Source organism: Geotrypetes seraphini, chromosome 17 (genome assembly GCF_902459505.1).
Source record: "Geotrypetes seraphini chromosome 17, aGeoSer1.1, whole genome shotgun sequence".
Lineage (NCBI taxonomy): Eukaryota > Metazoa > Chordata > Amphibia > Gymnophiona > Dermophiidae > Geotrypetes > Geotrypetes seraphini.
Genome location: NC_047100.1, coordinates 17,428,735 through 17,444,333, shown reverse-complemented (window position 1 = coordinate 17,444,333; position 15,599 = coordinate 17,428,735). Strand labels below are relative to the sequence as shown.

Sequence of the window (15,599 nt, the reverse complement as noted above, 5' to 3'; positions counted from 1 at the left end):
AGAAGACTGGGACAGGCATCCTCACACCATTTTAGGTGTGGTGACAAAAGCGCAAAAGCCATACATTGTAGGTTTCTCCTGTAAGAAGCAGATTACTACCATTGCCTTCAATACGTTATGAGCCCCCAGGAGGAAATTGATATGTAGTTATTAGGCCTGCCCTCCAGAGAAATGTGATGTAATTGCTGCACTTTTTGAAGTTAGGCCCAAGGAATCCCACTTGGACTTGAGTCCTAGATCCATTTCTGATCAAAGAAAGAATCAGAAAGCTATAGCTATTTGCCCTGGAACCTCTGCTGTACAGGAGAACTGCTCAGAATGATGGCTCTGCCCCCCCTTAATGTCCTTGAAAGATTCCAGGGACATGTGTTAAGGCGACAAGGCTCAGCCCTAACAGCAGTCTGAGAAACAGGAAGCTCGAATCAGATACTACTGCAGCTCCGCTTGGATCTTGACCAAGCCGCAACCTTCCAAGGACAGGAAAATTATTTTCAAAATAAGATGTGCCTTCAACTACAAATAAAATGTGGAAACAGTACCAAGGACTCTGGTGCCAAAACTTTTAAAGACTGGCTACTTATCCGACGTCAACCTGTCAATGCTGCACGCTATTTTAGGCCAGTCATCTCTTGCCTCATGCACAGTATCGCAAACTGTGTGCCCCAGAGATGCTGGCAGACTGCTTACAGGACATGCCTCACAGTGAGAGGCACGACCTGTAGTCAGTCTGTGCCTCTCTCCACCTCTCCTGCTGCAGTAACCTCCACCAGCAGTAATAGGAGGCTCAGGCCTGCAGCTGGCAGACATCTGGGCATGTGTTGACATTGATGTGATGTCATGCACAAGCATGATGTTATCACATTGACATCTGCGCCCTTCTGGGTTCCCTCCAGCCACAGCCTCAATTAGTGTGTCAGCAGCTTAAAAGGTTTGCGACACTGTCTCAGCACAAAGCATCGATACTAGAGGGAGCCCTTAGTCCTGCCTGTGCAGTGAAAGCATGCTACTGCACTAGAGCAGCTGCCTCCATCTATTGGCCTCCCCTTGCTCTGGGAATTTAAGGACTCCAAGGAAACATCTTGAAGGCTCAGTAGAAAGCCTCGAGAACATTCCCAGTCCTAGCAATTCTCTCCACTGTAGCATCTGTAGCCAATATCGACATTCAGATCACAATTTCAGTAGCTCACCAGGTATACTAGATAATTCCCTATCCTCAGAGGGCTTACATCTAGGTTTTTGTACTGTGTATTCCCATGATCACAAGGGAGGAAAATAGGATTTGAGATGCAGTTTCCTGGTTCTCAGCCTTGTGCTCTAGAATATATTCCTCTGGGCGAGCATAAGCCCTCAGGTAAGTAAATCACTGAATACCTCTACACGGATGGGGAAAGAGGGCAATGTCTGGAAGTCAGAATATACCAGTGGTCTCAAACTCGCGGCCTGCCAGGCATCATAATCACAAAAGTAAAATAAAAGTTTCTTGATCATATGTCTCTTTAGCTATAAATTACAATATTATTATTAAGACTTAACCAAAAGGAAAGATTTATAAACTATAAAGAGTTTTACCTCATGCAAAACTGTCATTTCTTTAATAAGACATTAACTATTTTTTCTCTGAGGCCCTCCAAATACCTACAAATCCAAAATGTGGCCTTGCAAAGGGTTTGAGTTTGAGACCACTGGTATATACTAATGCTCAAGTATGGGAAACAAAATTCTTGATCTAGAAGCTGTGATGGACGATGAGTTGGATATAGTGGCGATCAGAGACATGGTTTACGGAGAACCATGACTGCAATGTAGTTATACTGGGTTATAATCTGTTCAGAAAAGACCGGATAGGATGAAAAGAAGGGGGGGGGGGAAGAAGAAGAAGAAGAGAGTAGCATTATATGTTAAAGATCACATTAAAGTGGTAGAAAAGGAAGTGGAAACGGACAATGAACACTCCACTGAAGATCACTGATGTAAAACCAACTTATTTCATAAAAGGACATAAGCAGAAGCTGTGGACCCAACACAGCACTGCGTTTCGGCATCTAAGGAATGGCTGCATCAGGAGTCACTCGGTCCAAATAACATGCGAGTAACCAAAATCACTGAAAAGCTACGGAAGCATTTTCAAAAAAGATCATATTAAAAGCCACACAATTACAGGATCTGCAGGGAAGAGGAACTGTGGATCAATTTGGAAAGATGGAATGGTAAATATATTTACATTTGTGTGATATACAGGCCTCCTTCCTTCACAGACAGAAGTGGACAGATAATAGTAGAGATTCAGAACATATCTAAAAAAAAGGGGAAGTTTTACTAATAGGTGATATGCCGGATGTTGATTAGGGTATCCCTATTGCGGGGTCTTCTAGAAGTAGAAAATCCAGGATCTCTCTACAAGGAAAACTGTTCCAGCAGTTGGTAATGGAACCTATGCGGGATGGGATCATACTCGACTTAGTGCTTACAAAAACGGGGGAAGTGTTTCCAATGTTACAGTGGGTCACCTGGCATCCAGTAACCACTGCATGGTATGGTTTAATATTAAGATAGGTATAGAGAGGGCTCATTCAAAGAAGTAAAGGTCCTAGACGTTAAAAAACAAAAAAACACCCTACCCAAAACATTTAAACCCATCTGCGGTCTGGCTGTGGGGGCTAGAGGCTTTCCTTGGAGCACTGTTGCTCCAAGCCTGCAGGACTGTAGTAGCAGGAGGCATGCAGATCAGTTGCTCTCTTCCCCGCCCCCACCAGTTGCTGGGAGAAAGGCAGGAGAGGTGCGCTCATTCTGGAGTATGTGTGGCAATGAGAAGAGGGGTCAGAGGAGGCCTAGTGCACACAGGGGCATGCTGAAGATTAGGAGGGGGCCGAGAAGAGCAGGGACCGTCTATTGCATGTTAAAATAGATAGTGCTGAGTACGCCTTTCAGCGCTTTAGAAATAAATAGTAGTAGAGAGGGCTCCCGGATCGCCACCGACAGCAGCAGAAATATGAACGGACCCCGGCTGGATAGAGCCTGGGGTCCCAACAGGCATGCCAACGGGTTGGGGCTCCAGTTGGTTGAAGGGGTGACGGAGGTCCTGCAGGACCCTGGTGAGGGACAGGTCAGGGTCACCAGATGTCCAGGTCTCCCCCAGACCAAAAAAAAAAAAGGATGTTGCTTGGACCCTCAACAGAGCCCTCAAAAAGAGGACCTGTCTGAGGAAATCCAGGACATGCAGACTCTTTAGTTGTGCCCAACGTTAACAAAAACCACCCTTTCCAGTTGATTGCATGTAATGGTATTTGTGGGGAGTGGGGGGGCGGGGGGGGGGCTACCATGAGGCTGAATCACTACTAGGGTGTTTCGTGCTCTTGCACTGTCTGTTGCCAGCAGCATTCGGGTGTACAGTATATGAAAGTATTTTCTTTTTAAAACTTGGCAGTACAAAATCAATAAAATATATTTGAACTAAAAAAAAATAAAAAAGTTACTTAATGGACGCCACCCCTGCTTTGCACTTCATGTTTAGCAACGACATCATTAAACTGATTAAGATCAGAAGCAATAATCAGGGTTTTTAATACTTAGAAGTACAGAAACTTGAAAACAGCAGCCTTCATGAGGCCTGCACACACATGGCAATGGTTCATAAGCAAAGGGTCATTGTAAATTAATACCGTCACTTGTCAAGTACTGCATTACAGTATATGAACCGACTGAAGTCCATTCAAATGCAATCCTTCCCTATCCTACAACCCCCCACCCCCCCCCACCACCACCACATTAGCTGCCACAGGAGAGAATGTATATCAAACATGTCAAATTCCTTTATCTTCATTGGCGTTTGGAAAGGAGCGAGCTGTCAACACACAAGACCCAGTTAAAAAGTTTTAGAGAAAGGACTGGTATTTAATTCTTCTGTAACAGCTGCATATCTACAGAAAAGGGGGTAAAAGACAAGACTAGTGGGCTCAAGTTTAAAAAACAAACCACCTTTAAAACAGAGCTTTTCGAGTTAGAATGGCTAGACCCTGAATGCAGCAGAATAAATAAGAGATACAGTTTTCACCTCAAGTAGAGGAAGTGTATAAATTAAAAATAAAATAAATTAAAATAGAACGAGATGAACACTCCAGAGGCTATTAATGTCCACCACCATCTACTAGCTAAATCTGTCCTCATAACTTTAAGCTCTAGGGCAGGGCTACTTGATTGTGCCCGATAGTCTGCCAATCTGAACTGTCAAGTCTTCCTGAGTGGACCATTGGGGTGCCTGGTTTTGGCCCCAACGCCATGGACAAAAATGCTTGACATCTCTCTCCTAACCTCCCCATCCAACATCTCTTCTGTACCTCGACGGGTGATGGGCAGCCACAGTGATTGAGCAGGCAGCTGCTGGCCGATCGGAGGCCTTCCCTCAGTTCTGTCCCACCTGCACAGAAGCAGTAAGCTTCAGAGATGGCCTACGATGCAGCTGATCATGATGTTAAGGTACAGCATATATGACCAAGAGAACAAGAGCATGAATGGAGCATAAAAGAGAATATGGGATAGGAGCTGAGAGACGATGACTGCACTTATGCACTTAGGGAGGGATTAGATGAGAGCTACTGTGTACACTCAAAAGGTTATGGCGGCAGGAAGAACAGCAAGACAGCCATAGTGACTAGATGTGAGGCACAAGACTTGAGCAAAGGAGAGAGAGAAAACAAGCATGTGGGCATGAGTAAGGATGGAAACAGGAGACAATTAGAAATGCGACATGATGTTCATATGGTAGTTTGCACAAATGACCTCAACTCAAAACTTTTGAGTAGATCTGCTCTAGGAGCAGGAGAAGTGTTGAGTGTTGGCTATTGTACCGTAATGACAGCTGCAGTTCAAAGTGGGAAAACAAATTTACGAGGCAAAAATTAAAATTAGTTAGTATTTATATAGTACTACATTTGACTAACTTGGGGGGACTAAACCATATCGGGAAAAGAGAAAGGCATGTGGATAACCCCCCCCCAAAAAAAAAAAAAAAAAACACAAACAAACCACAACATTCCATTGAGGAAGGGGTTCATTGTGTTATGGTCCATCTGTTTTAGAAGTCATGAATTTTGTTGCCTGGAGCTATTACTCCATGGACCTTCTACCTCCTTCAGGGGAACGCATTTTGAGAGTCGCTCATTTCCTGCTGGATATCGGTTTGGGCTCTTTCTAGTCTAAGCGGTGAACATGGAAGCTCCTATATTCTAGTCCAATGAACAAAAATGATACTATTAGCCTTCATTTCCATGTATTCAATGCAGTTAGAAATCATATCTGATGTCAAGTCAACATTCCAGGTTTACATCTGAATTAAAAAAAGAAGAAGCCAAGCCAGTGCCCTTAACACACCTGGTAAAGCTAACATTACTTTATTGAAATTCACCGAGCACAGTAACCTCACACACAACCAAAGAACGCAGATACCAAAATCTTGAACACTCCCTCTAAGTTTAGTTTTTAGCAGTTAAAATGGTTAAGCAGACTTCCTAACAAGGGTAGTAGAGTGGGGGAGGAAGAGAAGAAATTTTAGAAGGGTTTTGTTTAATACTCCCCACATCTTTCCACCAGGTCGAGGTTTGTTTCCAATAACTGGGCCAGCATAGCTAAACATGTTGAGCACTATGAGCAGTGCTTTAAGAGGGCCATTAGACCCAAGACCAGAACAGCCCAAGGCTAAGCCGAACCAGAAGTTTCTGATCTCCAGATACAAGCTCATACCAAAATATAGGGTCATTTAAAAGTAAAAAGTGGGAGAAAAAATAAATAAATAAATAGTGCCAGCCTAAACTATTTCATACTTCAAAAACCTAACACAGATTTAAAGCCATTGAGCACATTGGGTCTTTTGAATGAAGACTGTAGGGCTTACTGCATGAAGTGACTTTCATGCTTACAAGCTGCTTCTGAAGAACGGCTTGCATCAGAAGTCTGTCCTTTGGACCCCATCCAGTGTTTGTCCTATGGGCAAGCAATATGGTGAATGGAAGGACCTAAAAGCAACAGCAGTTCCATCTGTGGTAGGGGGCTTCCTTTTCAGTTTATCCAATCTGGAGGAAAAATGTTTCCAAGGCTGACCATCTTGAGCTTGGCTTTAAAGGCTATAGCTTGCAGGGGATTTGTGTGCGTGTGTGTTTTATCTTCTCCGGCTGTGACCCTGTGATGGCAGCCAAATACTGTGCAACCCAGGGGAGGGGGAGGATGCAGAATAATGCACTTAGATCCCAAATGGCAAGTCCAAACATAGATTTTAGTTCTATTTGGGGTCTTGATCCACAATTTGCAGTCTCTACACGAGACCTTGGCACCTATGAGAGTTTACAGAGATGTCTCCATACCTACCAAATATTAGAGAAAAAAAATCCCTATTAAGACCCCTTCAAGGGTCATTAGCCACACAATATTTGCTTTTTTTTTTTCTGCAGCTGGAAGAGTGTAAACAGGATGTTAGGAATTAGGAAAGGGATGATAAGACATAATGCCTTTGTATTGCTCCATAGTGTGTGCACAGTTCTGGTTGCCATATCTCAAGAAATAGTGGAATTAGAAAATATTCAAGAAAGTGTTCGAGGGGATGGAACTCCTCTTGTATGAGGACTAAAGAAGTTGGGGTTCTTCAACTGGGAAAAGAGAATTGAGGGGGGATATGATGGAGGTCTTCAAAATCCTGAGTGGTGTAGAACAGGAAAGTGAATTGATCTTTCACTCTTTCAAGTACAAAAACCAAGGGACAATGAAATTACAAGAGAATACGAGGAAATTTTTCACTCAGTGAATAGTTGGAACTCCATGCAAGAAGACATGTTAACAGCAGTTAGCATTGCTGGGTTTAAAAAGTTTTGGACAAGTTCCTGGAGGAAGAGTTCATAGTCTGCCATGTAGATAAACATTGAGGGAAACCCTTATCTCTCGCCTCAATTACTGCGACATGCTTCTCACATGTCTTCCTCATAACCACTTCTCTCCTTCAATCTATCCCAAAAAAATTCTGCTGCACAACATATTAGCCATTACTATACTCATCACCCTTGTCCTCAAATCACTCCATTGGTTCCCTATCCGTTGCCTTATGCAATTCAAACTCCGCTTACTGACTTGCACACACATTCACTCTAAAACTCTTCAATCTCTCCCTATACTCTTCCCTGGGAACTCCGCACATCAGGCAAGTCTCTCCTATCCCTTCTCCATTAATGCCAATTCTAGACTGTCCTGTGGCTGTATTCGAATCCACGTAAAGGCCCACTTTGAGGTTGCTTTAAACTACTAACCTCCACTTGCTGTAGGGCAGGGGTGCCCACACTTCTTGGGCTTGCGAACTACTCTTAAAATGACCAAGTCAAAAATAATCTAAACAATAAAATTTTTTTTAAAAAAAACAAAGCATACTGTACGCAGAGAAAATGTGAATTATTTATATTCCGGGGTTTTTTTTCAAAGAGGTCAAGGCAGATGACTTTATGCAATGTCACCTCTAACAACTATACAAAAATAGATAAAATATACCCCCTCCCTTTTTACTAAACCGCAATAGCAGGTTTTAGTGCAGGGAGCTGTGCTGAATGCCCCGCGCTGCTCTCAGCGCTCATAGGCTCCCTATGCTAAAACCTGCTATTGCAGTTTAGTAAAATGGGACCATAGTGCAAAATAGACAGCAGATATAAATTTTTAAAAAACGGACACATTTTGATCACTAAATTGAAAATAAGATCATTTTTCCTACCTTTGTTGTCTGGCGATTTCATGAGTCTCTGGTTGCACTTTCTTCTGACTGTGCATCCAATATTTATTCCCTGTTTCAGCATGTTGTATGCTTCCAGACCTCATTCCCTCTCCCAACTTTTTCTTTCTGTCTCCCTGCTCCCCCCCTAAGCCACTGCCATCAGAGAACAGGCCTCCAAACCACCGCCGCTCCAAACTCTCTCTGCTTCCCGACGCAGAAGCGCCGGGCCGACCAGCATTCCTCTCCCCAACATCAATTCTGAGGTCAGAGAGGAAGTTCTGGGCCAGCTAGGCAGCAATTAGCTAGCCCGGAACTTCCTCTCCAACATAAGAATTGACGTCAGGTGGGGAAGGTTGGTCAGCTCGGCACTTTCTAAGTCGGGAAGTAGGTAGAACGCGAAGGCAACGCGATCGACTCGTGTTGCCATCGATCTACTGGTCGATGATCGACCTTATGGGTGCCCCTGCTGTAGGCCATTCATGCTCGAGAAACTTCCCAACTTGTCACGTTAATCCCTGCTAAGATCTTGCAATCTAATCAATAGACAATTTTGAATGTTTTGATGGACTGCGCTGTGTACATCTGGCAGCACTATAGCAAGCAGTTGTAGACCACTGCTTGCCCAGGGATTGTAGCATGAAAATGTTGCTATTATTTGGGTATCTGCCAGGTGCTGTGACCTGAATTGGCCACAGGAAACTGGGCTAGATAAGACCGTTGCTCTGACCCCAGTATGTTTTTCTTGTGCAGCAACTACGCCAATGTCTTAGGTTAGGAAGTTTCACATTGATCAAGGCTCGATTCTGATTAGAGTCTACTGGGAAAGTTGTCTCCATGGCAAGAGTGCTTATGTTTGCTTATAGATCAAAACAAAGGATGAGATGAGAAAGAAATTGATTGTACAAGGAGTGCCTTTCAGTTGGAAGCCATGAATCAGCACCGATAAGAGAAATATTTGTATGCCTGATGAGCAACGTCTAAGATCTACAACCTCTGTTGTATCAGAACACTACCATTTGCTGTGGATTAGCACATGAATGTTAAGTACATAGTCCAGTATCATTTTCATTGTAAATATAGGATTCTTTACCATCTATGAAAAAAAGACCTAGAGGTCCACCTACTAAGTTTACCCTATTATTCATCCACCATGGTAATCGCCCTTTGTACGATAGCAGCAGCCCAACCCCACATATAAACATGCAACTCAGATTTGGTTTCCAGCAACACTAAGAACATGGTTTTACTTCTATACTGCACAATCTGAAGTTCTTGGCAGTTCACATGAAAACAAACCAGACAAATATAGTATAAATTTAATCAATGCCTTCTCCAAAATTTGCCTCATGGCAGTACAATCATCCAAGACATATTTTCCTTAATAAAACCAATCTTCTTACAAGAATACGGAACTCGTCTCTTAAATTTAAATAATCTGAGAGTCTGAAATAGCACGAGTTCCACAATGTGTAGGTCCCATAACATGGAATAAGATTTCCCAACCCATTCTATTCTATTTTACGATAAGATGGAACCTCAAAAAAGTGTTCCAAGGGCTCTCACCAGATATAATTTCAAATATTGAGACCTGCATAGGAGATGCATTCCCTTCAAAGTTTAAACTAAACAAAGTATCTAAACATAATTTGATACTCAATTGGCAACCAAATGCAAGGAAATCAGAATTTGAGTAATACAATCAAATTTAGCCAACCCTGTTAAGGACTCCTAAATGTTTTGACACCAATAATCAATAAGATCAACCAATGCATGCACAACTAATTGAAAATTATGGAATGTTAATACACCCGATAAATGTCTTAATTTTCAATTGATGGGAAACCATTTAATAGCTTTCATAGATGGAGCCAAGTCTAAAAGAACCCTGGACTGCAGATTGTATCCATTACCTTCACTATTTCTCCATTATCACAATTGATCAAGGAACGTCTACTGAAACATGATCTGGACTAAAGCACATTGATTTTTGCCATAGAGTTTTTCACATAATTACCGAGCAGCCAGCTTATAATCGCATTTAAATAAAGACGAATCTTAAGGGCTCCCTTTTACTAAGCTGTGTTAGCGTTTAGTGCATGCATTTTAGCACACGCTATGCGGCTAGAACCAACGCCAAGGTCTAGCATGGGTGGCAATTTAGCGCATGCTATTCCGCGTGTTATAGCCCTAATGCGGCTTAGCAAAAGGAGCCCCAAGTGTTTCACCTACAATAGGTTTGAATTTAAGCAAAAACTGGATATCTGCTTACAATTGAAAGGGTACCTCAAGACTCCTCAACAAATGATACAAAGAGGGGAGGGGGGGGGGGGGAAGCACCAGATAAAGTACTGAACCCTGTGGACCACCACTCGTTTGATATGTTTTGATCAATAAATACCTTGTAGAACCTATTAACCCTTTCAGGACCAAGGGACATATTTGTCCCATAACTTTAAAATCCTATAAATTTTGATTGGGATAGTCTACAGTTCTAAATTTGATATGTACGGATTCCATATGATACTGCCTTTATGTAAACAAACTGGTTCCGACATTCATTCATTAGCGTCGTTGCCAGATTGACGAGAAGATTCACTTGCCACACTGACCATAAGCCAGAAGTGTGATTTAAAAAAAGAAAAAATAATGATATTTCACAAAAATAAATCAATTTTTTTGGCATCTGCAAGCCTTTTTTACCATAAAAATGTCGTCAAAACCACAAAAATTGGCCTACGATCCTTATGGTCCTGAAAGGGTTAAAGAAAAAATAAAAAAAATAAAAAAAGATTGAAATCAGCACAGAACCTTGCCAGATATTCCAACAGACTTTAATCCAGGAGTAGGGAACTCCGGTCCTCGAGAGCCGTATTCCAGTCGGGTTTTCAGGATTTCCTCAATGAATATGCATCAAAAGCAGTGCATGCAAATAGATCTCATGCATATTCGTTGGGGAAATCCTGAAAACCCGACTGGAATACTGCTTTCGAGAACCGACGTTTCCTACCACTACTCTAATCTATTAAGTAAAATAGAATAATGGACCGTATCAAAAGTTGCTGATAAGTTTAGACTAATCAAGAGAACTTTCTCAGTCATTAAAACCCAAACATACTGTATCCATAGAGGTCAATAAAAGGGTTGCTGCATTGGGATTTGGTTCTGAAATCACATTGGTACACATCAAGAATGTCGTAAACGCAACTATTGATCAAATACCATTCTAGTCAAAGCTTTCACCAAAAAAGGAAAAGAAATTGGCCGATTGTAACATCCAATGTAACTTATAACTTAAGACTGAACTGCTTTGGGGGGGAGTCAGGGGGGGGTTAATACTGCTAGAACTACTTCAAAAGACTTACAATTTTAGAGAAAAAAAGAAGGAGCAACCAGTTCCTTCATAACTTATCATACAAGGTGAACAAATCTATACCACAAAAGAATTATTAATTTGAGGAAAAAAAAAGTTTAGTCAAATAACCATCTAAAAGGAATTTCCCCCCCCCAAAAAAAAAAAAAAAAAAATGGAGCTTTCAACAGGCAGAAGAGCTTCCCCAAATGAGTTCATAATAATCTGTGAAATTTGAGTTTCAAATCCTCCTGCAAAGTCTTGACTTTTAAGCAAATATACAGAAGTCTCCTTAGGGTATGCGTATGACGTGAGCAAATAAATAATTCTTTAGATTAAGGAGGACTTTGTTGAAATATTTTTTTGCATTCATAACTCCAGGCCAATAGGCTTGCAATTTTAAGTAATTTTCTTGAGCATTCTTGATGGATACTTTCTCCACAAGCGTTCATAGTATCTTACCACCTGCTTCAAAATAAGTCACCACAAAGCCAGGGAACTTTGACAGAATGATTTCAGGACCTACAGGCCTAGATCCTGATTTTATAGTACAGTATTACTAAAACATCTAAACCAGTGGTCTCAAACACGTGGCCCGGGGGCCACATGCGGCCTGCCAGGTACTATTTTGAGGCCCTCGGTATGTTTATCATAATCACAAAAGTAAAATAAAACAGTTTCTTGATCATATGTCTCTTTAGCTATAAATTACAATATTATCATTAAGACTTAGCAAAAAAGAAAGATTTATAAACTATAAAGAGTTTAACCTCATGCAAAATTGTCATTTCTTTAATAAGACATTAACTATTTTTTCTGAGGCCCTCCAAGTACCTACAAATCCAAAATGTGGCCCTGCAAAGGGTTGGAGTTGGAGACCACTGATCTAAACCAATGATCTCATACTCACAGCTCAAGGGCTGCATGCGGCCCGCCAGATACTATTTTGAGGCCCTTGGTATTATAAAGAATGATTCATTATGAAAACCATGGGCCTTACGTGTCCGGCGGTCACATCTGGCGGGCGCTAAAACCTCACGCAAGCACTTTCCTGTATCTGTACACGATTGTGAGGTGGAGTCCAATCGCGTGCAGAGGTGTGAAATTACAGTTGTGAGGCGGGCAAATTTCCAGAACAAAAGCGAACCATTGGAGGCAGAGCAGCTTGTGCGTGTGTCTGTTGCTAGAGGAGCTGAAGGTGGTTGCGGACACGACCGCGACACTTAAGGCACAAGGTTGTCCATAAAGAATCATTCTTTATAATACCGAGGGCCTCAAAATAGTTGGTCAAAAATCTTGTCTCTTGCAGTTGATACTTTGATAGTTTTTCACTTTCTGCATGTTGCACTGCTTTCAGCTGTGTATAGCTGAAATTATCAGAAGCAATTAAGGAATGGTTTATATACTATATTGCACAACAAAGAAAAATGGGGAGACCCAATGATCCACAGTGAAAACAATCCACCGATGAAAACAAAAACAAAAATTGTGGATACAGATGTTCTGTAGATAATTTATTAAACACTGACATATAAAACCATGAAAATTAAATTAAAAAAGTACAATGATAAAAAAAATACTGTGATAAAAAATCCAACCGGGTCCAGTTTTATATGTCAGTGTTTAATAAATTTATCTCCAGAACATCTGTATCCACAGTTTTTGTTATAAACTATATTACAACTATAAGACAACTTTGCAACAGATAAAACTCATTATAGTTTTACCTCATGCAAAGTTGTCATTTTTTTAATAAGACATTAACTATTTTTTTCTGCGGCCCTCCAAGTACCTTCAAATCCAAAATATGGTCCTGCAAAGGGTTTCAGTTTGAGACCACTGATCTACAGCCATGAACAGCTTATGAACAAGGGGGACTGGACATTTCAATGGGTCCTAGACACAGTTACGGTAGTTACTATCTCTATTTTGTTCTTGAAGTGGATATTCCTAGTACAAGAGAAGAGGAACTTATAACTGAAAACCACAAGTTTAAGAAGAAAAGATGCTGTGAAAAAAAATCATACATCTGTCTTGCAATTAAAGGTTTGGAAGCGTCTGTTCTCTCGTGAAATCCACATGCACTCAAAAGCTTCCAAAGTTTTATTTGAGACACTACAAACAAGTCATATGGGAAAGCAGATCATTTGGGATTTAAGCATTGTATTTAGTAAATGATAAATGCATGAGCAAGTAAAGCATGCGACAGACCTTAGAAACCAATTCCTTCCAGTATAAAAACTGCATGTCGCAAGTGCCCTGGTTAACTAGTCGGCCTAAACTGTGTTCTAATCTGTGACACCATGTTCATAGTTGTGAGAAACCCTAGGATCAGACTGGCAGCTAGCGCGTCATGTGACCTTGTAACACAGGGCTGTCTGCCAGCCTAGCCAGATACACCACCCTACTGAGGTATGGAGATAGTAAGAACACCTGCTTCGCTCCAACATGGAACGTTAAAACTTATCCATTCTTCACTGTAAAAACCCCTACCCTGAGCCTTCGTTTTCGACACTGGCAACAAACCAAGAACTGCTGCACTGCACTTTGCATGTGAAAGTACAGAACACTGCCGATATGCTGCCACCATGTCAGCTAGGCAGTTATGTTGAAATCTATTTTATTAAACAACAGTAAGTACAACTACAATAATAACCATGGTATGCATTTTCAGCAAACACCCGCGGAGGACTGGACTCTTATGTCCTCCCCGGACCTACCTGACCCCCATCCCCAACAAAGAAAACCCTACCCCCCACCCCCCCACAGAGACATAAAGTTACACATTTACAGCATGGGGGGGGGGAAGTGCACCCCTAATCTGTGCTGGCCATCCTTGCACGAGTATTTTTTTCACTCTTTTTGAGAGTGGTCGATTCCAAAACAAGGGTGTCAAGAGCAACTACCGTTTTGGAAGGAACGGTGTATTTGCACTCACTGAGGTTTTCAAGCTCACAGTAAAGAGAGCTGGGACCAAACTTGAGTTTCCAGAACATTTGTTTAGCTAGCAGAGAAAACTCTCAGCTCTAGCTGCTGGAAAGGGACAGGCAGCTCAAGCTACTGACCAGGTCATGCACTATTAACATAGGAAGAGCCAGAAGGGTGGAACAGTTTTCAAGATGCCATTAAGTATGGTTTTAGATGAGAAAAAAAGTTAAATTTGTTCAGAAGGGGTCTTTTTTTTTTATTATTCTGCACCCTCGCTCGGGAGGCTATTTCCTACGACTTAAAGACATAGCGGTCAAACGTTTCCAAAATTATCGAAGGGTGTTAAACCCAATGGAAATCCTCTCCCTGGACACGGTTTGGTCAATATTGTGGCTACTTAAGGTGCCGATTCTAAAACCCAGCTCCTTCCCTTAGGCCCGACCCACGAGTTGGGGGCGGGGCGAGCGACAGGTGCGCGCTCTCTACGATCCCGTCCCAAGCCACACGGCGCGACTGCCACGCCCTGGCGCGAGCGCCCTCCTCTGACAGGTGCCGTCCGCCGCACGCGCCTAAAGCGCAAGAGGCGCGCGCTGAAAACACTCACCGATCGACACCAGCTTGATGCTCTCGCGCTCCAGGAACTCCAGCGCCACCGACACGTTCTCCAGCTGCATCTGCTGGAAGGTGGGTCGCGGGTGGTACTTGCGGTACATCCTCTTCTGGCTCAGCACCTCGAGCAGCGCGATCAGCCGCAGCCCGTCGCTCAGGTCCGTCTGCAGGTTGCCGATGCGCTTGTTCACGCACTTCAGGTGCTCGTTGCACCAGCGGGTGAAGGTGTTCTGCTGGATCTTCTTCCAGGGCGCGTCGTCGGCCAGGTCCTTCTCGGTGGCCGGCATGTCGGGCTCCGGCTGTCTCCTGGGCTGGCCGCTCTGGCTCTCCCGGGCTCTCCTCTCCGGCTGGCTCCGCGCCTGCGCGCTCATGCCGGCTCCGACCGGCTCCTCCCCCCTCCCCGGCTCCGGCGGGCTCGAGGACGGCCGAATCTGTGCAAGGAAAAAAAAAATAAAAGGCAACGTTATGGGAGTGAAGGCCCGCGGCTGATTTTTTAAACTGGGAGCTGATGCCCCCCCCCCCCCGGGAGGGAGGAGATCCGTCGTCACTTTGATTTGTGCCACGTGACAGGCACCTTTAATTACCTTCATGCGATTAACGTGTCAAAACAGGTTTTGCGTTAACAGAGGTGTAGCGCGACTAATTTGCAACGTTTGATTTCCTGTAACATATTTCCCCCCCCTTGCCCTATAACAGGGGTCTCAAAGTCCCTCCTTGAGGGCCGCAATCCAGTCGGGTTTTCAGGATTTCCCCAATGAATATGCATTGAAAGCAGCGCATGCGCATAGATCTCGTGCATATTCATTGGGGAAATCCTGAAAACCCGACTGGATTGCGGCCCTCAAGGAGGGACTTTGAGACCCCTGCCCTATAACGTTTGCTCGCTCAGGCATAAACAGCTTCTCTTTATCTCCAACCGATCGTCTGAAGGCCTTTTTTTTTTCCAAACTCATTAAAAAAAAAAAAAATCTTAAT

At 42.9% G+C, this 15,599-nt stretch overlaps 1 protein-coding gene across 6 annotated transcripts in view; it reads right to left on the bottom strand.

The window, feature by feature from the left end:
• The window catches only part of FLNB (filamin B), a 199,403-nt gene extending 184,328 nt beyond the window's left edge, over positions 1–15,075 (bottom strand). For all 6 annotated transcript variants that reach the window (XM_033925800.1, XM_033925802.1, XM_033925801.1 and 3 more), the window contains exon 1: positions 14,620–15,075. In XM_033925800.1, the coding sequence (XP_033781691.1) occupies positions 14,620–14,995 (376 nt within the window). In that variant the 5' untranslated portion in view covers positions 14,996–15,075. The remainder of the gene's footprint in view (positions 1–14,619) is intronic.
• Between the last annotated feature and the right edge of the window lie 524 nt (positions 15,076–15,599).